Source organism: Heterocephalus glaber, unplaced genomic scaffold, assembly GCF_053883595.1.
Source record: "Heterocephalus glaber isolate CG9 unplaced genomic scaffold, H.glaber_assembly_v1.0 deba00001481, whole genome shotgun sequence".
In the NCBI taxonomy this organism is placed as follows: Eukaryota; Metazoa; Chordata; class Mammalia; order Rodentia; family Bathyergidae; genus Heterocephalus; species Heterocephalus glaber.
Window position 1 is genome coordinate 33,230,343 of NW_028258317.1, and position 24,508 is coordinate 33,254,850.

General features: G+C 41.8%; 1 protein-coding gene and 1 pseudogene across 2 annotated transcripts in view; both read left to right on the forward strand.

Annotated features, from left to right (window-relative positions):
• The first annotated feature begins 647 nt into the window (after positions 1-647).
• On the forward strand, positions 648-6,936 carry LOC101721766 (ankyrin repeat domain-containing protein 40 pseudogene; annotated as a pseudogene).
• Positions 6,937-9,836: 2,900 nt separating this feature from the next.
• Positions 9,837-24,508, forward strand: part of Haus6 (HAUS augmin like complex subunit 6) — a 43,433-nt gene continuing 28,761 nt past the window's right edge. The window contains exons 1-5 of one of the 2 annotated variants that reach the window (XM_013069753.3): positions 9,837-10,281; positions 13,714-13,809; positions 17,000-17,078; positions 18,281-18,413; positions 23,275-23,422. In XM_013069753.3, coding sequence (XP_012925207.2) covers positions 10,154-10,281; positions 13,714-13,809; positions 17,000-17,078; positions 18,281-18,413; positions 23,275-23,422 — 584 coding nt within the window. In that variant the 5' untranslated portion in view covers positions 9,837-10,153. The remainder of the gene's footprint in view (positions 10,282-13,713; positions 13,810-16,999; positions 17,079-18,280; positions 18,414-23,274; positions 23,423-24,508) is intronic. The other variant, XM_004838329.4, reaches the window with a different exon arrangement.

Consider the following 24,508-nt stretch of genomic DNA (forward strand, 5'->3'; position numbering starts at 1 on the left):
CGGCAGGGTGGCAGAGGGGCAACAGTTTGTGGCAGGCAGAAGGCAGCCAGAGCAACAGGGACCTTAGCAGCGTCCCCTGCCCCTTTTATCTCACTCAGACTACTCCGGTTGGGCAGTGCTCACGACCTTACTCCTAGTGTCCTTGGGCCCAGCCCCATGAATCAGTCACGCTCTAGATTCAGCTGCCTGGAATAGCCCCAACCCATTTTCGTGAGGCTTTGGGGGGCGTCTAGGCACAGCGTTGTCGGCTGAGCTGTACTGTGGCTCTCACAACATCCTGGAGGCTGGAATGACTTTTTGGCGGTGCCTTAGAGGCTCTGAGTGTGGAGCCTCGATATTCTGCAGAGAAATCTGCTTTGCCTGGCCCATCCATGACTCTGGAGGGGTGTGTGTGTGTATGTGTGTGTGTGTACACTCAGGAATTAAATGACTGCTGGGCCTTAGGAGACATGGCCGGGGAGGAGGCCTGGGCCTTCGGCCTGAGAGCAGCGGGGTGGGCAGCAGTGCAGGCCCCGGGCCAGACTGGAGCAGGGCGAGGAGCCCCGTGCTATCTCCCTGCATGGCCCTGAGCGGCCGGCAGAGAAGGGGGAGGCGCTGACAGGCCCGGGGCAAGGCAGGCGGCCGGGAGCGGGGATGGGGGGGCGGTGATGAGCGTGCTCCTGGAGCTGAGGGAGCAGCAGGAGCTGCTGGGGGAGCCCGTGGCCCTGGGGGGACATCCGGGAGGTGCCAAAGCTGGTGGAGAGTGGGGTGGATGTCAACTCTCAAAATGAGGTCAACGGCTGGACCTGTTTACACTGGGCATGCAAACGCAACCATGGTCAGGTGGTCTCTTACCAGCTAAAATTAGGAGCCGACAAAGAGATCCTGACCACCAAAGCGGAGATGCCAGTACAGCTGACATTGCAAAGAGAGATCAGGAAGATCATGGGAGTGGATGAGGAGGAGGCTGACAACGACCTCCCCCAGCAGAAGAAGTCAGAGCTGCCCTTTGTTCCCAACTACTTGGCCAACCCACCCTTCCCCTTCATCTACTCCCCTGAAGCGGAAGATTCAGCCCTGCTACAGAATGGAGGCCCCTCCACCCCTCCACCGCTCCAGCCTCACCTACCCCCTCCGAAGACAGCTCCCCTCTGCTGCTGCCCCCGGGGGGAGCCCCCCCCCGGGGGGCTTTTCCAAGGGACCACACTTCTTTGGCACTGGTGGAGAATGGTGACATGGCTGCCCCTTCTGCTGTCCTCGAACACCAGAAAGCACAAAACTGGGGCCTGTTTGTCAGCCACCATTGAGTCAGAGCCGCTCCCTGTTCTCTTCTGTCCCATCCAAGCCACCTGTGTCTCTGGAGCCTCAAAATGGGACATTCGCAGGACAGGCACCAGCCTTCCAGCCATTTTTCTTCACTGGAACATTTCCATTTAATATGCCAAAGCTGGTACTTAAGGTGAGGATTCAGAACCTGTCCCTGCAAGAAAATGATTTCATTGAAATTGAACTGGACTGACAGGAGCTCATTTACCAAGAGCTGCTCAGAGTGAGCTGCTGTGAGCTAGGTGTCACCCCAGACCAAGTGGAAAAGATCAGAAAGCTCCCCAACACTCTGCTATGAAAGGACAAAGACGTTGCTTGACTCCAGGATTTCCAGGAGCTGGAACTGGTTCTAATGATAAGTGAAAATAATTTTCTGTTCAGAAATGCTGCCTCCACCCTGACTGAAAGGCCTTGGTGCAACAGGAGAGCTTCCAAGCTGACGTACTAACATTAGCAGCAGGGACTTCTATTACTGAGTATTGTGACAGTGCGTGTCATCTCTGAGCCAAGGACAAGCCATTGATCCAACACTGTTCTTCCAAGGCAGGAAGCCCTAACCTCACCCCAGTAGTGGTGCCACGCTTTCAAACCTCTTGGTGCACAACAAACCTATTGCTTGAAACTGAACACCTGGGAAGTGATCTGGAGAGCCGAAGTGAGCTTCTCCAGCCAGTGCGCTTTCTTTCCAGAGAGGAAGAAAGTGTCTGTGCAGATGCGGAGAGTGGAGCCGGTTTCCAGCCACTCCTGTGCATGGTGCCCTGAGGGCTGGGCTCGCTGCCTTCCTGTCTCCATGTCGCAGGCTCAGGACTGCCAGAACTGTGAACCAACCGACAGGAAGGTTGGGGAAAACACAGGCACCGGCCAAAGGGATGAGTGTGATTGTGGCTGTGAGGTTTCCTATAACGTATTTTAAATGTTACTCAGGTTAAAGTGTTTAAGAATATAATTACCTAATTGTAAATAGGCTGTTTAACCAAAAGAGCTTCCCCTCCCCCACTTCCCTTTGTGCCCCCTCAGCCTGCTTCTGTCCCCACAGTCAACTCTGCATCTTCTCCCATCACATCACTAGAGGGCTCTCTGCTGCTTTCCGTAGGAACCTCTGCTGTCCCCTCTGAGACGCTTCCTGTCACTCCTGTGTTAACTGCACTGTCCGAGATCCCCACTCTCATCTTCCACTAGAAGTGAAAAGCAGTTTTTGAGCCTGAATCTGTTGCTATTTTAGAGGTTATTGTGGGAAACTGAGCTAAAGGAGTTAGCATCTTTATTTTTGTATCAAAGATAAAGGTTATTTTGAAATTATTAGGATTTTTACACAATTGAAATCTGTTGCTTTTGTAAACCAATTGTTTGATCTTAGGGACTCCTCCAACTTCCACCACCAAGACACTCAGCAAAGCGAGTTGGGAGTCTACCGGACCTAAACAAAGGCAGGAACAAACACCTGGTCAAACTCTTAAGCATGACATCAGAATTTTTTTCAAGAATGCATTCAAGGATTCTTTTCCCTTTCCTCAGTGTCAGTCATGGTGCCAGAAAAGCCAGCGTCTTGTTGAAACCAACAGCTTAGCCTTTGAGCTAGGAGCCCATACAGGTGCCGGGAGAGCGGGGTCGAAGCCAGCCGAGGAGGAGCACCCCTGCTGTTTTAGGACGCTCTCTCCCCATAGTGCCTATAGTTTCCAAAGAAACTGAACTTCCTGATAATTTTATTAGAACACTGCAGTTAGCGGGAACATGCAGGAAATGTCATGGAGGAGACCGTTGTGGTGCCCGAGTGCCGCCATGAGGCTGAGGTATTCTTCTGGGCCAGTTGTTCGAGTCACTCTGTTCAGTGACTTGGGTCCCACTGGTTCCTGCCGGCGACTCCCTCGCCCTCTCTGGGTGTCTGCATTGCAGGGTAAAGGTCTATTGTCACCCCCTCAAGTGCTTTGAAGAAGACCCCTTTCTTGTGTTCCATCCAATACAAAGCTACTTTAGATGTACTGACCTTTTTTTTTTCCTTCGCTTTGAAAAAAGTCACAATTTGCTAATACAATTAAGTGTGGTTCTATCCTGGAAGAAATAAATTCAGTATTAATTCATGTCTAAAAAAAATGACTGTGGAGCACTTTCACAAGCAAGGCCCTTGTCTCCTTTATTCTGCACCTGCAGCTCAGTCAGGTGTTTTCCTCACTCTAGGGAAGGGAAGGGAAGTTGAAAAGGCCCCAGTGGTAAGGTGTGAACATCATCTTACTGATGTCAAAGTGCATATTTTCTCCATCCTAGCATTCTAGCCCACTGAGAGGAGAAAGTACAGCTTGATTCCTTCTTTGATGGCCCAGAAAAATCCCTCTGCTTATATTCTCTGTGTTGTAGCTTTGTGTTTATTGAGTAAAAACAAAGACAGGTAATAGATAAGCTTTAATAAGATAGTAAAGTAGATAAAAATTAATAGATATTAAGAACAAACAAGTAAGCCAGGTGTGGTGGCACACACCTGTAATCCCAGCACATAGGCAGGTGGCTGAGGCAGGAGGATCACCATGAGTTCAAGGCTGGCCTAGGCTACAGAGTGAATTCAAGGACAGACTGAACTACACAGTGAGACCCTGTCTCAAAAAAAAAAAAAAAAAAAGGGCCGGGGATTTAGCTGAGTGGTTTTGCCACCTGCTGTGCAAGCGCAAGGACCTGAGTTCGATCCCCAGTACCAAAAAAAAAAGAAAAGAAAAGAAAAAAAAGACTAAAACCAAGAACAAACAAGTAGTTTATTGGATGTTGAAATATACATGTAAAAAAAAAAAAGAAGTATACATGTAATAGAAATAGTTTATTTATTTATTTTTGGTGGTGGTACTAGAGAGTGAACCCAGGACCTTTGCACTGAGCTATATTCCCAGCCCTTTTCGAAAAAAAAAAATTCTATGCATGATACATAATGAATATTATAAGAAATGAGACAGAGGATAGGCTTTGTGGAGATACAGGCCCAAGGGCCGCTGCCTGGTGGTCCCTGCACAGCGGCCTGGGTGCTGTCATGGGGGTGGCAGAGAAGGGAGCCTGGAAGGAGCTAGGGTCGGGGTCCCCTTCGGGCTTGGGCTTGCTAGTGCCCCTTCCTGCTGGAGCCTCCCATGTGGAAGAGTCAGTGTCAGGTATGGTCGGCCGGCCCCGCGCAGGACGCTGGTACAGTGTGGTCTTGAGGCCATGGGGCTGTGGGAGGGTTGAAACACGGGCAGGCTTCCTGGACTTCCCTTCAAATACCTTTGCTGTGGGGCATTGGTGCATCTGAATCTTAATCCTTTTCACACCCGTCCTCTCTCCTCCTTCTTATTCCTACCCTCATTCCTTTCCTATGTTTTATTTTGATATGTGGTCTCACTAAGGTACTAAGTTCCCCAGGCTGAGGACCTGCTTCAGCCTCCCAGAGTGCTGGGACTACAGACATGTGCCACGTGGGTGTTTGGGGAACGTACAGTGAGAACCACAAATAGCCAGATAAGGGGCTGATGCAGGAAGCAAAACTCTTGTCTTTTTGTGTGCTTGTTTTGAGAAGGTCTTGCTATGGAGTGAGGACGGCCTCAAACTCACTATGTAGCCCAGGGTTTTGTTTTTTTTTAAATTTTTAACCATTTTGTTGTAGTGTATGTGTGGAACTGATATTATACATATTGTCAAATTTACCATTTTATTTTATTTTTGATTTTTTGAGACAAGGTGTCTCACTGATTAGCTCATATTGGCCTTGAACTTGCTATGTAGGCCAGGCTGGCCTCGAACTCATGATGCTCTTGCTTCAGCCTCCTGAGTACCAAGCTTATCATTTTAGCCATTTTTATTATTTATTTATTATTTATTTTGTACTGGGGATCGAACTCAGGACCTTACACTTGCCAGGCAGGTGCTGTGGCACTGAGCTACATTCCCAGTCTCATTTTGGTTTTTTGAGACAGAGTTTCCCTATGTAGCACAGGCTGGCCTCCAACTGGCCTCCAACGCATGGTGATCCTCCTGCCTCAGCCTCCCGAGTGGGGGATTACAGGCTTGTACCACCACACCCAGCATTGTAACCATTTGTAAGTGTATAATTCAGTGGCATCAAATATATCCACAGTGCAGTCCCACTGTGACCATGACCTGTTTACAGAACTTTATGTCATCCCAGTGTAAGTGCTGCGCCCATTTACTCTGAGTCTCCCTCCCTACACATTAACCCTGAGTCTTCCTTCCGTTTCTTTACTAGCACATGTATGTGGTACACAGTGATTACAGCCCCTTTGGGGTCAAGTGTTTGTGTATCACATGCGGTATCTTGATTCTTTTTATTTCCCTTCTCCTTCCTTCCCTTTCTGTTTTTTGAGGTTTTTTGTTGTTGTTGTTGGTAGTTATTTTGACCCTGTTAGGCAATCAGCTACTTTTTTTTCTCTCTACTATCAAGATTCCAGTCTTTAATAATCTATTATGCCTTACTAATTTCCCTTTTTTTTTTTTTTTTTTGATGCAGGGCATCCCAGGGCCTTGCTTGTGCTAAGTGCGTACTGCTATTGTGCTGCACTCGGCTCCTCGTGGGGCTTTCTCACCCATCACAGCACCAGTCACTCCCTCAGTTCCCCAGTGTTTCCCAACAGAGTGTGTATTTTTGGAAGGGACAGTTACATAAAATGGAATATTACTGTTTTTATTATGGAATATTATTGTTTTGAGCAACCAATCAGTAGATAGCCAGAGATGTTTTATATCTTCCTTTTTTGTTTTTTTAAAAGCACTGAATATATTCTGCCACTAGTTAGTTACTAGTTTCCTTGTAAAGAAAAATTTTACACTCAGGCAGCAGAGGCAGGAAGATCAAGAGTTCAAGGCCAGCCTGTGCTACATAGCAAGACCCTGTCTCAAAAAACACAGAGAGAGGGGCTGGGATTTAGCTCAGTGGCACTGCGCCTGTCTCACAAGTGCAAGGTCCCGAGTTGGATCCCTGATACAAAAAAAAAAACCCAAACCACCCACCCCTCAAACAGAACAAAACACAGAGAGAGACAGACAGGTTTCATTAGCGCTTTCATAATAAGTGTGGATTGGAGGAATAAGACTTCAAATATCTTTTTGTTCTTTTAAGCGTGACTTGCACAAAGCAGTTTCCCTCAGGTCAGTGCACAGTCTCTTAGAGCACCTGTGGATCTAGCGTTCACTGGCTAGTGCTCAGAGCCATGTCTTTTGCAGGTGCTTGACTGCACTGCCATGGACTTGACATCAGAGACGGATGAGATTCCAGATGTTGTACCTTTGGAGGAGAAGGATGAAGGAAATCATCCACAGGTCAGGGCTACTGACCTGTCTTCTCAGGGCAAAACCCTGAATAACTAACATAAGGAAAAAATGCTCCTTTTTGGCTGAATATAAAATTTGTATCACATTAACCTTCATGTTTGCTCATGTGTTTACTCCTATGGCTTTTGGGAGTGTTAATCTATGTTTTGGTCACTTGATTTTAACTGCAATGAACCCTGATTGATCTAAACTTTTGTAAGACAACTTCTGTGTAATTCTTCAAAGTTTAATTGTTGTGGCTGAGTGTGGTGGTGCATTCCTGTAATGCCAGTACCCTGGAGGCTGAGGCAAGAGGATCACCGTGAGTTGGAGGCCAGCCTGGGTTATATAGTGAGTTCAAGGCCACCCTTAACTACATAGTGAGACTGTGTCTCCAAAAAAAAAAAAAAAAAAAAAGCTTAATTGCTGAAATACCTGTAATAAGAACTAAGCTGTGTGACCTTGAGTCAGGGTGGGGCTCTGGTTTATTTGTTTTTGTTGGACTTTTTCTTGGTTTCTAAGGATTCAATCCTGCTTCTTCTTTTTTTTGGTACCAGGGGTGGAACTTGAGACCTTGTGCTTGAGAGGCAGGCTGCAGAACCACTGAGCTAAATCCTCGGCCCAATCCTGAGTCTTGTAATAATAGTATATGTAAGACCGAGGGCCTTACCAAACGCTCCGAGGAGCTGACTGCAGTGAAGCACACCCGGGGATCCCAGCGGTGCCTCCAAAATGTAAGACTGAGGGCCTTACCAAATGCTCCGAGGAGCTGACTGCAGCGAAGAACACCCAGGAAGGAACACACCGGACAAGTTGGAAAGTAAAACAGACCTTAGTCTGGCCAGATGGCACTCCCAAAGCAAAGTAGCTTAGAGAGGCGACTAGCCCAGGGTCCAAGGCTCTTTTATAGGGGGTTGCAGGGGAAGTTAACAGGTGAAATTTACAGAAGAGGAACAAAGGTTAGTGGTCAGCTGACACGTACTGATGGTCAGCAGATGTTTGTAGATTGTTCTATAGATAGCGGTGTTCAGAGCATCAGTTTCGAACAAAGAGTTGAGTAATTTACTTTGGGACCTTATGGCTGATACAGATCTTATCTAGTGTCCCGGAACTAACAAGCATCTTTATCTATTTACTCACATTCACAGTTGGGGCTAGGGGAGTTTTATGATTACAGAGTTATGCAGTCCCACAGTATATACAACCCTTTGGGGATCTCAGTGGGTCTGCTGGTCAAGAGCTTTTGCTTTTGCTAGGTGTGGTGGCCTATGCCTATGATCTCAGCCTTCTGGGAAGCTGAGACAGGAAGATCACAAGTTCGAGCCCAGCCTGTGAAACTTAGTGAGGCCCTATTTCAAAATTAAAAGCAAAACTTTTTTTTTGTTTTGTTTTTTGAGACAGGGTTTTGCTATGCAGTTCAGGTTGTCTTTGAACTCACTATGGAGCCCAGGCTGGCCTCCAACTTGCAGTGATCCTCCTGCCTCAGCCTCCTGAGTGCTAGGATTACAGGCTTATGCCACCACACCCAGCTCAAAATAAAAAAATTTTGAAAAGGGTTGAGGATGTAAAGGTCCTGGGTTCAAACCCCAGTAAGGGTGGGGGTAGTTTGCTTTCCCTTAGCCTGGGAAGAGGAGGGCATGTGAGTGAACAAAAGGGGGTCCACTGGGGGAGAAGCATAGCATGATGGGTAAAGGCTCAGACTGTAGAGTATAATTTTTTGTCTTTTGAGACAGGGTTTCACTATGTAGTTCAGCCTGGCCTTGAACTCACTATATAGTTCAGAACTCACAGCAATTCTTCTGCCTCAGCCTCTGGAGTGGTGAGATTAAAGGCATGCACCACCATGCCTGGCTGTAGGTTATAATCTTGCTCTGCCACTTACTGTGGTGACCTTGATCATGTTACTTAATATCTCACTGTCTCAATTTTCTCATCTAGAAAATGAGAATGGTACTAGGTTTGTTAAAAAGATTAAATAATTAACATTTGTGAATGCTTAGAGCAGTGCCTGGCCCAAAACAACACTGAATAAGTCTAAATTATAAGTAAATTGCAGAAACACTGGCCAACTCAGTACCTGTGAATATCCCTAGTGCCCGAGGTTGTGGTCACAAAACACTGCTCCCTGATAAGAGAAAGCAGTTCCCTGGAGAAATGTCTGACTCCAGGTCCGAGACATGAAATTACAAAATGAGTCTTGAACTTCTTGAAAGAGCCAATTTGACGAGATTCACATTGGCTGAATATGGAAAAATATGGATAAGATATAGAATAGATTAAATCTCATAAGTACATTTAAATCCATGAGTTAACTCTTTGTGTGGTAGAGAAGTGGGTTTAATAAGGGTTGGGTTTTGCCAATAAATCTGGCAAAGAGAAAGGGACTAGGGAGCTGTGATGTGTTCAAGTTAATGATTATAACAATATAAAGGGAGTAAGAAACACTACAGAGAGAAAAGGATTAGTGATTCTGGTGTTTCAAGGACTGTTACAACGAGATTTAGAGGGACTGAGCTAGAAAATTAGGAGGAGGCTGTAATTGAGATTATGAAGGTGTGGTAGATGTTGATGAGGTTTAGGGTTATGTACCACGAGAGTGGGGGGCCAAGGTAGAATAGATATGGTTATTGAGAGGAGGTCGATTAACTGAGAAGTCAGGGTATTGAAAAGGTCACCTACATGGATATGATATTACAAAAAACTCCCAGAAGAGATGTTGTGGAGACAAGAATTAAGTTCTGAATCTTCTCAAAATGAGGTCCAGCTCTCTGGGAATTACCTCCATAAAGATAGATGACTTCCATAAAGAAGACTTATTTATGTAGGTGATTTCAGAGATGCATCGCAGGAGACAGTAACTGTCAGAGATGGCAATGTGGAGCGAGACACCCACCCCACGTCCAGGCCCTGTCGTTCATGAAGCATGTGCGAGAAATGAGCCATCAACTGAGTGCTGCCCGGGAAGCTATGTGTTCATGGGGGAGCAAACAAGGTGAGAGGAAAACACACCCTTCTTCAGAGCATAGATTTTGCTAATGACATAGCTGAGACTCGGAGGTTAGCTGACTTGTTGAGTCATACAACATGACTTTCTCATTATACTGAGCCACAGTACTCCATCTGATCATATGTAGAATGAGGAGAAATAACTGAAAACGGAGAATGGAGAACGGCGAGTTGGCCGCGGAATGCACTCTGGGTCTTGTAGTTTCTCGCGGGGCATAACGGGAAGGTAGGAGGGAGGCCACTTTGCATGGCGGGAGACGTAGCCCTCCGGAGAAGGCCCTCCTCCCGGAAGCCGGGCGGCGCCTGCGCGCACGGAGCTTCCTGAAGCGCGGGAGTCTTGTTTTGTGGTGGGTTCGTCGAGGCTGCTCTCGCTGCACAGTTTTTAGAGGCTCCATTTCCTGGCGGCCGTTCGGCTGTCTGACGCGAGATGGCTCCAGGCGAGGAGGAGCTGGTGGTGAGGGAGGGTGCGCTGCAACTCCCAGCCGCCTGTGCTGAGAAGTCCTAAGCAGAGCCCTCGCCGCCTGGGCCTGCGCGCTCCTCCTTTGAAGTCTCTGCGCCTGCCGGGAAGATGAGCTCGGCCCGGGTCACGTCTTTCGAGAAGCAGCACCTCTGGATGTACCTGCGAGCGCTCGGCTTCGAGCCGGGCGCAGCCACCGTGGCTTCCGGGAAGATTGCGTCGCACACGCACCTCGGAGTGTAAGGGGCCGGGTGGGCCGGGCGGGGCCGGGCGGGCCGGAGCCTCGGAGCCTCGGAGCCTCAGAGTGGCGGGGAAGGCCTGGGAAGTGTAGGACGAAGCCTTAGGATGGGACGCTGTAGGACGGGAAGCTGCTGTAGGGTGTGATTTTTACCTTTTGAGTAAGAACACTAACGCATGCCAAACTCAGCAAAAAAAACCAAACAAAACAACAGAGAAAGGTATTAAGATGAAAAGCAAAAAGCTCCTTCCCTTTTGCTACTTTTGGTATGGTTATGACCAGAAAACTAAATATTTTGTTTATGTGACTATCTGTTATCTTTCCCACTAAAGGCCAAGAAGATTTGGGGCACATTGTCCATCTCCTATTCTCCCAACCTATTTGAATTTTTTTTTTTTTTTTTTTTGGTACTGGGGATCGAACTCAGGACCTTGCTCTTGCGAGGCAGGCGGCGGCGGAACCACTGCGCTAAATCCCTGGCCCCTATTTGAATTTTGTAATTGTATAATTTCAGTTCTTCCAAGTGACTTTTTTTTTTTAAGTGTGTTTTAATAATGTGCTTAGACTTTTCCCCTCTTTGGTGCTAGGAGTTTGGGTTTGCATGTTTTTTAAATGTCTTCTCATTTTCTATTTTTTTTTTTAGTGTAATTTCTGGGTTGATGCTTGTAAATTGCTTATGGCATGTAGCTTTATTGGTGGTATTTGAACCCTTAGGAAATGACTGCTTCACAGAGATGTCTTCCAGGTGTAGCTGGCTTTTGGGTTTTGAGTCTGTTGCAAGATCCTACCTCTTCAATTTATTGGGGATGAGAAGTTGCTGCCTATTTGGCTTTGGCACTGGCCTATAGTATTGTTTGACCCTTTGGCAGTCTCAGTCTTGGCACACCAGTAAGAGCAACTGTGTCACCTTGGCTGAAGTAAAGTAGTACAATCAGCAACGACAGCATCAAATACAGCCTAGAAAATGACAAGCTGTGATAACTATTAATTTGCCACCTTTAACTGTATGAACTATAGTTGTGGTTATAAAACAAAATCTAAAACCAGAAAATTGTGTATAGTAAATATGCCCTCAGTATGATGATTTTAACCTGGGGAGAAATTTTTAAAGGGCAGAGGGGGAAAAATAGAGAAGTAGAAGAGGAAGAGATTAGAAGCAAGGCTGGAAAACAAAGGAAGATTATGCAAACTTTGGGAAGCTGGTGATGAAAACAGGTGGGAAAGAAGAAAAAAATAAAAACAAGAACAGAACAACAACAAAAACCAGAAACTGTTCTCACTCATGTAAAAATAAACAATCAAGAAAAAACAAAACAAAAACAAGGAAAAAAAGGAAAAAAAGTCCACTTCAAGGCAAAAAAGTCCACTTCTGCTGTCACTGGTAGACATAGTGGGCAGACAGAATCCAGATCTGTGTTGATTAATTCCAACAAACTAGCCATAGATTTTTGGTGGGGTGGTGGGCAGTCCTAGCCATCCTGTGCCTTTAGTTCTGAAGCTCAGCCTGGTTTCTGGCTATCAGGCTGGAACCCATTTTGTTCAGCCTGCAACACCCCATGTGCCTCTTATTGGCTTGAACTTGGCTCCTTGATCTCCTGTCAACTTGAATTTGGTTCCTCCTCACCTTGATGGAGCTGGCCCTCAGCTGCCCTGAGTTCTGACTTCAGTTGTCCCCTGTCCAAGATGGCTACTGGCCAATTGCCCTCTCTTGGGGGACGTTTGGACCTGAATAACTCAGCCACTGCTCTGTTCCACTGATGCCTTTCTTACTACATATTAACAAATGTCTAAGGAGAGTACTATGAGCAAATAATGGGTTTGAGAGGTGGACGGGAAACTATCCAGTTTTTTGTATTCCTTCTTTTTTTTTTCAGTTTTTTGTATTCCTTGAGGAATTAGAAGCATTGTAAGGAATAGTAATGCTGAGTTAAAGATTCACTTGATCTGATTCCCTGCAAATAATTCATATTAGCATATAAATAATTCATATTAACTTTTGGGGGGCTGGGGATGAAACACAGGACTCTCATGCATGTTATGCAAGAGCTGTATCATTGAGCTATTGCTAGTTGATTCTTCTTTTTGGTACCGGGGATCGAACTCGGGTTCTTGTGCTTGTAAGGCAGGCGGTGGAACCACTGAGCTAAATCCCCGGCCCTAGTGGATCTTTTTATATTGTATTTTTTTAGACTTTGTTTTGACTAGGGAAATCTGAACACTAAAACTAATGAATTAGCAAGTATAACAATAAAATGTAGGAGTAATGAGCCTAGATTCTAAGATCTGGTGACATTTCAAATCAGTGCTTTTCCATTTTTCTGTCTGAGATTTTGGGCAAATTTCCTAAGTTCTCTAAGTTCTCTTATCTGTATGCTGAGAATAATCAAGCTATCTAGTGTCATTAAGATTAAATAAAATAGGGCCAGGGATTTAGTTCAGTGGTTCAGGCGCCTGCCTTGCAAGCACAAGGTCCCGAGTTCAATCTCCGGTACAAAAAAAAAAAGATTAAATAAAATAGAGGGCCATAGATGAGGCTCAGTGGCAGTGTGCTGGCCTGGCAAGTGTGAGGTCCTGAGTTTGACCCCGGTACCGAAAAAAAAATGTTAAAGCAAATGATACTTAATCTTATATGATAGGAAGATTAAATGCCTATGAAACAATGTCTGGCAAATAGAAAACTTAATAAATGGTAGCTATTTTTATTGTTTGGTCATTGTTGGTTGATATTTTATATATATATATATATATATATTTTTATATATATATATTTTATTTTTTGGTACCGGGGATCGAACTCAGGTCCTTGAGCTTGTGCAGCAGGCGGCAAAACCACTGAGCTAAATCCCCGGCCCCAGTTGATATTATTTGTTTTCATATCCTAGCAGTGATGGCAAACCTTTTGAGCTTTCAGTGATAACAAACAGCTTGCTGCGGCCTGCGTGCTGTTGTCACCGCTGTTAGGGTATGTTTTCTCTCTACAGAGTATTTTCACTGCAATAAAACAAGTATTTTCTTCTGTTAGATCTGTATTTTCTTTTTTTTTGGTACCAGGGATCGAACTTAGGACCTTGTGCTTGCTAGACAGGTGGCAGCACCACTGAACTAAATCACTGGCCCTAGATCTGTATTTTCTGAATTAGACAATAAAAGCTAATATGTTTTTCTTTCTAGCACTTTTTTTTTTTTTGGTACCGGGGATCGAACTCAGGTCCTTGGCGCTTGCGGGGCAGGCGTCGGAACCACTGAGCTAAATCCCCGGCCCCTAATATGTTTTTCTTAATGAATTATAAAATACATATGAATGTGAAAAATTAATTTGCCTTGAAGTATTAAGTGAATGAAAAATATTTGTGTCAAATTCTCATACAGCTTTTGATGTTGTTTTATTAACCTCTATTTTTTCTCTTCCTACTTTTTAATTTTAAATCACTAGGAACATGTTTGACAAGCTGAACCGTGATGCCTTTCAAATAGTTGCTTATTTTTTGTTTCAAACGCTAGACCAGTCGCTCACCAAAGAAGTTTTCAAGTAAGGAAAAATTAGTTGACTTTCTTGCCTTAATTATTTTCAGATTTAAAAATGGACTATGCTTTGAAGTAAGCCAGACTTCAACTTTGGCCTTTAATTCTTGTTTTGAAAGGATGCCACAAAATTCAGGTTTGAAATTTAGTGTATCTGGGTGGGGTTTGTTTTTTATTTTTTGGTACTTAACTTCAAATTATTGTATATTTCATAGTCAATATAGATTTAGTTTCATAAAACTAGTTCTTAACATTTTTTTGGTCTTATCATTTTTTATGGTCTTAGGCAAAACAGTGAAGTGATAGTGTTTATATATGCAACTTTGCCCTTTTTTTTGTTTGTTTTTGTTTTTTTTGGTACTGGGGATTGAACTCGGTCGGTCCTTGTGCTTGTGCAGCAGGCAGTGAAACCACTGAGCTAAATCCCTGGCCCAACTTTGCACTTTTTTACATTGTACCATGCCTTACTACTTTTTCTTTTCCTTTTTTGGAGACAGAGTTTCACTATGTAGTTCAGGTTGACCTAGAACTCACTGTGTAGCCCATGCTGGCCATGAATACACAGTGATCCTCCTGCCTCAGCCTCCTGGTGTGCTGGGATTACAGGTGTGCACCACCACACCTGGCTATAAATCTTTATTATCTATTTAGTAATAAATATTAAAGTGTCAGTTGCTGTAGGCAAAAATCATTCCTATTAAATTTAGCCTATTGTGTAGGCAGTGAATATTAAAAGATTTAGGAAGATAAAGATGTGAACACCCATTAGTCTTTGTTCTAAGGTATTTTGAGTATCATTTTGGATTTCTTCTGTCTGAAAAAGTGTTCAAATTGTTTTGATATTTATATTGTGCCAACAGACTATATAGAAAAGCAACAAATTATTAATTCTTTTTTTTTGGTATTGGGGATCAAACTCTGGACCTTGCTCTTGCGAGGCAGGTGCTGGAACCACTGAGCTAAATCCCTGGCCCCTAATTCTTTTTTTTAAGAGATTAATCAGTTTATTTGAAATAATTATAGTAAAAGAACTGATGACATTTTGCTATTTGTTTTCTAGATGTCTTATACTTTGTTAGAAGGGAAGTTCTCAGGCTTCTGTGTTCCCCAGTAAACACAAGTGCTTAGAAATGTCCTAATTTCGTAAATAATTTATACCTAAAATTGAAGTCTGTGTTATATCACAACTAAACTCTTTTATCCTAACCATTCAGGTTGTTAGCTTGTCTTCCACATTTTTTGGCAATGTCTGCTGCATCTCTGGCCAAAGTTTCCAGTTAGGCATAACTAGAGATGAGTGTTTTGCATCAGTTGTTCAGAAAGTTCCATCATGTCTCAGACCAGACATACCTAAAAATTTTTTAAATAAGGTCCACTTAGCTCCCTTTAAAATTAAAGGATTCCAAACTGGAAGTACAGAATACTACTGCTTTAAGACTCTCCTGTATTGCTTCTGGAGGAGAAGAGGGAAAGGCAATTCACGATATAGTAACCTAATGCTTCTTGACATCTTAAATTGCAGATTTCTTAATTTAGCATCTCTCTGATTTAAACTTAAGTGATTTCCAGAGTTTTGATAAAATTGGTTCTGAGAATTTCTGCTAATTTTCCAATGTTTCCATAGAAGATGAGGCTGCTCTGCCATTTTACTGATATTTGCTTGTTTTTTTTTCCTCTTGTCGACTGTTATCTCTCCAAAAGATGAAGCCCTCGCAGGATATAGGTAGTGAATGACTTAGGATTTTCCTTGTTGGAAGATAGGTAGAACTCTCAAAGACATTGGCATAGAAAAAGACTTTATGAACAAATCCTCAGTACGATGGGAACTAGCACAAAGAATCAACAACTGGGATCTCATCTTATTAAAAAGCTTCTGCAAGTTTGTAAAGGTTTCAGTCCATAGTTGCCTGCCTCCAAAGTAGGGTGGACAGTAGAGGGGCATCGCCTAGGAGAAATGGTTCAGGCAGAAAGCAGCAAAGGAGCAAGCAGCAAGCTGCAAGCCTGGCTTCTTTCTGTCCCTTTAGATTCTTTCTAATTATTAATTCTTGATAATTTATTCTTTTTTTTTTGGTACCGTGGTTCGAATTGGGGTCCTTGGGCTTGTGCAGCAGGTGGCAAAACCGCTGAGCTAAATCCCTGGCCCTTAATAATTTATTCTTATGTTTTGCTTTCATTTGAAGTTATAGGTGCCCAGGACAGCACATGCATTTGAAACAGTTTTTGAAATCTCTATCATTAAGATATAGGACTTCCTTTGTCTAAATAAAAATAGGCTTTCTGATATTTTCCACTGGTAAAATGGCTGTGATGATCCATCCCTGAAGTCTCAGCATAAAGGAGGCTGAGGCAGGAAGATCCTGAGTTTAAAGTCAACCTAGACTACATACTGAGACCCTGTCTCAAAAAAAAAAAAAGGCCCCCTTTCAGATGTCACATTATGACTCATTTTAAGCACTTTAGAAAATATGAAGAATTTAAAGAAGGAAGTAAAAATCATTCCTAAATCTACCAACCTGAGAATATTGCTGTTGATATACTAGCCTTTTAGTCTTTTTTTCTGTGCATATTTTTTCTGAGAATATGAAACATCATAGAAATATAAAAAGAATGATTTAAACAAATAAGTATTCCTCAAAAATTTGGATGACACTGATTATTGGGAAAATAATAGGTAAATTTTGAAGTCTAGTATTTTTGACCAAAGCTGAAGCAGAACTTTTCTTTTTCTTATTTTTGTATCTTGTTTAGTCACAAACACCCACAGACCATGATATAGATTTTCTCATTAGAGTAATACTATCATGTGCTCTTCTGCTTATCATGTATATTCATTTATATGTTTCTCCTACAAAATTGTTTTTTTTTCAGGCTTACTGTATTTATACATCTTTATGCATTTGTCTAGTGGATCTATTGAGAGTGTTTTCTTTATTTAGTTTTCATTAATTTTAGTAGCTGTTCATTTTTCCATTTAGGATATAGACTCTAGTTATTTGCACTAACCTGGACTCAACCGTACAGATACAGACCCAATTTTTCAGATTTGGCGTCCTCAGCTACAATTTTAGAATGCTAGCTTTAATCCACTGTGCTTTTACTATTTCTGGTATAGGAAATAAATTTGATGTATTTTTAAATTTTGCTGAGTTTGAATTTTTTGATCCATCTTATCTAATTTTTTTATTTTTGTTTTTAAGGTTTTGCTGGCCTCCATTGGACCAAAAAAGGGACACTGAATTCCGGAAACACTGCTGTGAATGGTTAAAAAAGATTTCTGTAGGTATTCTGTGTTTGGAAGATGCAGACTTTAAGAAGTTAAAAACTGGCCTGGGGATTTAGCTCAGTGGTTCCACTGCCTGCCTCACAAGTGCAAGGACCGAGTTCAATCCCTGGTACCAAAAAAAAAAAAAGAATGGCAAACCAGGGTTGGGAGATCAGTGACTCAGAGCTACCTGGTGGGCTAAATTGCCTAGGATGGCCTTGAATTCGTAATCTTCTATGTACCTTTTGAGTAGCTTGCATTATAGGCATGTTACCACCATGCCTGGTTAAAGAATACTTGTTTGTTTTTATTTTTGGTGCTGGGGATTGAACTCGGGACCTTGTGCTTTCAAGGCAGGCGGTGGAACCACTGAGCTAAATCCCCGGCCCTAAAGAATACTTTTTGATCATAGACCATTTCAGCTTGTTTCCCTTAACAGTAGCAGTAGTTGTGGCTTTATTATTATGATTATGTGTTGTGATTGATTTCAGTTAGAATTTAGAAAAAAACCAAACAATTCATCTATGATTCAAACAGGTTGTGTGTGTGTGTGTGTGTGTGTGTGTGTATTTTTTTAATACACATTCCTGCCAGCTTGAACCACTGATGGTGCATGTGTGACTGTCCCATTGGGCGACTTGAACCACCCATTCTACATGCATGTCTGTTCCATTGGCTGCCATGGAGCAGTCATGTTTATATAGCCCATTGTGAATGTGTTACAGTTACAGTACTGGGGATTGAACCCAGGAAGAGCTGAGCTACATCTCCAGCTATTTTATTTTATTTTGTTTTGTGGTCTTGCTAAGTTGCTCAAGCTGACCTGAAACTTGTGATCCTCCTCTCAGCCTCCTGAGTAGCGGGGATTGCAGGCATTTGCCTCCATGCCCAGCACAAACAAAACAGTTTTGATTGATCACTTAAACAGTCTGATGTGAGGAGGGAGCAGACTAGCGGTGCTGGCTGGCCAAGTCTGCACCCTCTCTGGCCTTTCCATTCTTTGGTGGAATTGAACATATCCAAGCCATTGTGCCATGATGAGGGTGTGCTGATGGTTCATGGTAATGGTCGTGTGGTTGCTGCCCTGCAGTGAGGTTTTCGTGTGTGGGGCCTTTACTGCAAGATTGCTGCAGCCTATATAAACAGCGTGATGCAGTGTAAGTGTGAGAATTACTATTGTTAAGGTTTCCACCTCATCGTATCTCTTTCTCCATAGGCTGAATGTGGAAGTAGCTTTCCTCAAGTTGTTGGCTCACTGTTTCTTTCTCCTGGCGGCCCTAAGTTTATTCATCTGATGTATCATTTTGCAAGATTTGTTGCAATTAAATATATTAAAGCCAATTCCAAAAGTAAGTAAAGCTTATAGTAGAACTTACTGTTGATCCTTAAATTGTTATTGTTCTTCATGATTTTAAAATTAAGTGATTTTAATGAAGCTAGATATATTAATTTTTTAATAGCAAAACATTTATTGATACATTTTAGGCATACATAATGATGACACTCATCATAGGAAGTTTGCGCCTGTATATGATATATCTAGCCTCTTTTTTCCTATTGTCTCCTCCTCTCAAGCCCCCTTCCCTCCCTATGTACAAAAGCTTTATTTCCATTTTTTTCTTCTTTTTTTTTTGTTACCAGGGATCGAAGTCAGGACCTTGCGCTTGCGAGGCTGGTGGCAGCAGTACTGAGCGAAATTCCCGGCCCTATGTTTTGTTTTTTTTTCTGAAGAGAGAGTCTCACTATGTAGTTCAGGCTGACTTGGAACTCATGATAATCCTCTTGTCTCAGGTGCTGGGATTACAGGCATTTGCCACCTTGCCTGGGTTGCAGATTATATATGACCTCTAATGCAGTGTGTTAAATTGTTTATTTTGGTTTTGATTTTACTGGCAATGTGTTGGAAATTTCTGTTTTCCAAGGGATTTGATTTATTTACTAGTTCATAGAAACAAAACAGTTGGATTTTTCCAGGTAATACTTAGTAGAATTGTGTTTCTAGTTTATAAAGTATGCTCCTCTGTTTAATTGAGTTTTGGTCATAAAACATAGGAATATAGTAGGAAAATTGAGGTACTAACTTTTATCTGTCCCCTGATTTCCTGAAACTACCATTGGTTTTTTTTTTTTTGTACCAGGGATCGAACTCAGGATCTTGCACTTGCAAGGCAGGTGCCATGCCACTGAGCTAAATCCCCAGCCCCTTTTAGTGTTTTTTTTTAATGCACGTATTACATGTTTATGTATGTGTGTATTTATTGCTGTGCTGGGGTCAAATCCAGGGCCTAGAAAATGCTAGGTAAGCGTTCCACCACCAAGCTACACCTCAGCCACTTTTGAATACGCAGTATATTCTCTTGGATCAAAACTCAGAAGATGAAAAGTCTGATTTCCATCTCTGGTGTCTGTTTTGTTTCCTTTATAGAAGCAGCAGTGTAATCTAATATATATATATATATATATATATATATATATATATATATATTTATTTATTTATTTATTTATTTATTTTTTTAAGTTTCTTTTCTTTCTTTTTTGTGGTACTGGGGATCAAGCCCAGGAACACAGAACTGCTTCCCCAGCCCTTGCAAAGGTTCTCATGAAGTACTGAAGTGTCCAGGTGGGGCTTGTACTCATGATCCTCTTTCTCAGCTCCCCATGTAGCTGGGTTTACAGGTGTGGACCAGCATGCCTGCCTCATTTCTTTTTCTTCTTTTTTTTTTTTTTTTTTTTTTTTTGGTACCAGGGATCGAACTTGGGCCCTTGTGCTTGCAAAGCAGGCGGTGGAACGACTGAGCTAAATCCCCGGCCCATGACTCACTTCTTTTTAAGAACATCACAATTGAAATGTAAATCAGGTTCTGGATTTTTTTTTTTTTTTTTTTGGTACCGGGGATCGAACTCAGGACCTTGTGCTTGCGAGGCAGGCAGTGGAACCACTGAGCTAAATCCCTGGCCCTGGATCTTTTAAATTAATAGTGTATCTTGGAGTTCATCTCATATCGGTTCATAGAGCTTTCTGATTCTCATTTCTATTTCTTTAGAACTGATTAATATTACACTGAATAGGTACCTCATAATTTATTTAATCAATCTTCCACTGACAGACATTTGGCTTTTTTCCCCTGATGTTTTGCTATAAAAACAATACTACAGCGCAAATTAAAAAAATATTTTCTTTGAGAGAGGTTCTTCTTGCTTTGTAGTTCGGACTGGCTTTGAACTCATCACGTACTCCAGGCTGGCCTCAAACTCAGGGCGATCCTGCTGCCTCAACTCTGAGTGCTGGGATTACAGGCATATGTCACCATGCCTGGCGTTACAGTGCAAATTTATACATATATGTTTGTGTATGTTTAAGTATATGTATATACATAGGTAATTACTAAAAGGTGATTTGTTTAACCAGAGGAACTGTGCAGTTGTAATTTGCTAGTTATTACCAGGTTATTTTCTGAAGAGGTTAGTCAGTTTATACTTCCATTACCAGTGTATGGGGAGTAATTACTTTCCCAAAGGCATTTCAGCATAGTGGTGATCAGACATTTAATTGAAATCTGTGTGGTTTTAAATTTGTAAAATTTCTGCAAAACTTTTTATTTAAAGAAATATTATGCAAATTAATTTTAGATGTACAGAAAGTTGTAAGATAGTGTAGAGTTAGTTACCATATGTCCTTCAACTTGATTCCCCTAATAACACGTTATATAACCATGGAATGTTTATTAACATGAAATAATTCACATTTTATAATACCATTAAATATATTTAAGCTGGGTGTGGTGGTAGACGCCTGTAATCCCAGCAGTTGGGAGGCTGAGGCAGTAGGATCACTGTGAGTTGAAGGCCAGCTTGGTCTACATAGTGAGTTCAAGGCCAGCCTGAACTTACATAGTGAGACCCTGTCTCAACCCTGGCCCCTCAACCCCCCCAAAAATTTACGTTTTCCTTTTTTTTTTGAGGCAGGGTGTTGCTACATAGTGCTATCTGCCCTTCAAGTCACTGTGTAGCCTAGACAGGCCTTAAAGTTGTGGGGATCCTTCTGCCTCAGTCTCTTGAGTACTGGGAGGTATCAGGATTACAGAGGTGTCCCACCATGCCCGGTTTTTGGCTGTTTTTCTGTTCCAGGTTCTATATTGCATTTAGTATATTTTTTCAAAAAACATTGGAAACCTTTCTAGATACAGTTTTAATTTGTATTTCTTTTATGATTAATTAGTAAAGTTGGAAATTGCTTCATGTTTAAGAGCAGTTTGTACTGTTTTGTACTCTATGCTCATGTCCTTTTTCCATCTTTCTCTTAAGTTACTGTTTGTTTATTTATGGAAGCTGTTAATTTATTTTATTTTATTTTTTGGTACCGGAGATCGAACTCGGGACCTTGCACTTTCGAGGCAGGCACCAGAACCACTGAGCTAAATCCCCAGCCCTAGAAGCTGTTACTTTTGCCCTTTTTTTTTTTTGAGGCAGGGTCTCCTCCTGTAGTTCAGGCTGGCCCTGAACTATGTAGCCCAGGCTGGCCTTGAATTCTCAGTGATCCTCCTACCTCAGCCTCCCGAGTACTGGGATTACAGGCGTGTGCTACCACATGCTGCCCCTTCTTTGTAATGTGACATACAAACATTTTCCCCAGATTATCTTTTGTGCCTGATTTTTGAAAACATGTACGTGACCCTTTACAAATATTTATATATTTAAAAAAATTTTTTTTTTTTTTTGGTGCCAGGGATCAAACTCAGAACCTTGTGCTTGTGAGGCTGGAGGTGGAACCACTGAGCTAAATCCCCGGCCTCTATATTTTTAAAATGTATTTTAAATTTAATGTACCATAAGCATTTTGGCAGTTTAAAAAATTAATAGATGAACTACTGCAATTACATGTAACTAGAACTTTTTTCCGTTAAGTATTGGTATATTTTAGATATACAGTAGTTACATTCATCATTGGGATCTTGTCCCTTTACATGATGAATCTTGGTTCTTATTTTTTCCCCATTCCCCTGCCCTCCCTTCACCCCCTCCACCCTTCCCTGTTTACAAAGACTTAGTTTCCATTTTTTTTCCTTTTCTCATATTTTTTCTTTTCCCTTCTTTCCTTTCCCCTACCCCTCCCACTTTCTCTACTCCTTTAGACCTTTTCCTATTTCACAATATCAATTATACATTTTGATCCTTATTTACACTTTTAACTAGAACTATTTTATGTGAAATATATGTGTGTAGATTTATTGTGAGACTTCTAAGCATGGATTGTCCTTTTTCTGATTTAAAGCAATTTCAGTCAACATTTTCAATCCCTAGAGAACTACTAATTCAGTAAACTCATTTCCTGTTAAATATTTGGAAATTGTGGTTGTTTCTTTTGATGTGCTCAGATGTGAATAGGTAATTTTAAGTGCAGTGTGGAGTCCTTTCTTTCTCGAAGATCCATATCTTTACTGTATTGAGTAATGTTAAAGAAACACTATAGGTAAAAACCTAGAGTCTGAAACATTTGTCTGGGTCGTTCTCAAGGTCTAGTTTGGTCACTAGTAACATAGCTGAGAATTACTTGAAAAAATGCAGAATGGCTTTATTTGGCTGTCTTATCCTGTTGGACTTACTAAGTGGAAAAGTTAAGCTGATGGTATAATGATGGTGATTGGATTTTACCTCTCTCTGATGTTGGGGATTGAATGATGGGTGTCAAACGCTGAGCAGGCCCTCTACCATTGAGCTGCATCCCCTACCATTTTTTTCATATTATTTTGAGACAAGGTCTTTCTGAATTGTCCAGATTGGTCTCCAACTTGGGAATCTCTCTACCTCAGCCTCCCAAATAGCTGGGATTACAGGCATGTGCCACTGCCCTCAACTGAGTTTTAATTACATGAAACAACTCACCTTCAGATAGCCTTTTTAATTGCCTATTTTAAGAAGTCATCCTTTTTTCATTAACATTAGTTTTGTCTTTTTTGTATGTGGTATACTACCTTTTAAGGAGTTGTTAATTATGTAAAATTCAATTTTAATTTCTTAAAATTTAATCTTTTTTTTTTTTGGAGGTGGGATACTCCGTATATTCCCTAGGCTGGCTTTGAACTCTGATTTAAGCCCTCCTGCCTCAGCCTTCTGAGTGCTGGAACTAGAGTGTGTGTTACTGTACCTGGTTAACTTTAAACATGTTTGATACTTATAAACCTGTTTTCTGTAATCTTGTCGTCCATGCAGATTCTTCTCTACATTTTACAGAAACATTTAATATAAAGACACAAGATATGCACAAGTGCCTTGCCAGATGTCATATAGCACGTAACAGATTTTTTCAAATTTTACAGAGACAAGATTATGTTATCCAAAAATACCAGGAAAATGCACAGTAAGTTACAAGATAATTCCTTTCTTTTTTTTTGGTACTGGGGATCGAACTTGGGTCCTTGCGCTTGCGCAGCAGGCAGCAAAACCACTGAGCTAAATCCCTGGCCCTAATGCCTTTCTTTTTGAACAAATGTCATTAATGTAACTTCAGTAGAAATAATCTATGGCTACTTGAAAACAGTAGCTATCATGGTTGCATTTTAAAGTCAGATAACTTCTGAATAAATCTTTACAAGTTTAGGTATATTGTAACTGACAGTTCAGAGGAAATTAGTTCAAAAAGTTCAAAGTTTTATGTGCTTTTCCTTTTTTAGGAAATGTATTTTTTTTTGGTACTGGGGATCGAACTTGGGTCCTTCTGCTTGCGAGGCAGGCGGCAGAACCACTGAGCTAAATCCCCGGCCCTAGGAAATGTATTTTTAAGCTGTAATTGTGATCATATTTTAATTTTTTTTTTTTTGGTACTGGGGATCAAACTCGGGTCCTTGCGCTTGCGCAGCAGGCGGTGAAACCACTGAGCTAAATCCCCAGCCCTGTGATCATATTTTGTATCCTTTTTGTCTTGAAATTTTATTCTGTAAATTTTTTGTATTACCATGGTATATTTTGTGTGTTGGGTAGATATTTAATTAAATACATATTTTTTTCAACTAGTTATTCCATACTTTAACCATTTAATTGTATTTTATATTTATACTCATCTCTTCAACCAAATTTTTTTTTTTGGAGATAGGGTTTTGCTGTGTATTTCAGGCTGGCCTTGAACTCACTGTGTATCCAGGCTGGAATATGGAGCAATCCTCCTGCCTCAGCCTCCAGAGTGTTGGGATTACCCAACATCATGAGTTAGGGATGTGCCACCATGCCCAGCTTAACAAATATTTTTTGGGAGTTCCTTTTGTGTGCCATGTATTGGTGTCACAGCATTAAATAAGAAAGGCAAGGTTAATATTGTTAAGGAATAGGCTGTGTCCAACTTTTTATAATGATAACAGTAACATAACTTTTTTAGTGTTTTTTTATGTTACTAAAGGTATAGAATCCTTTGAAATTACCTTAAAATTAAAATATTACTGGGCATGGTGGT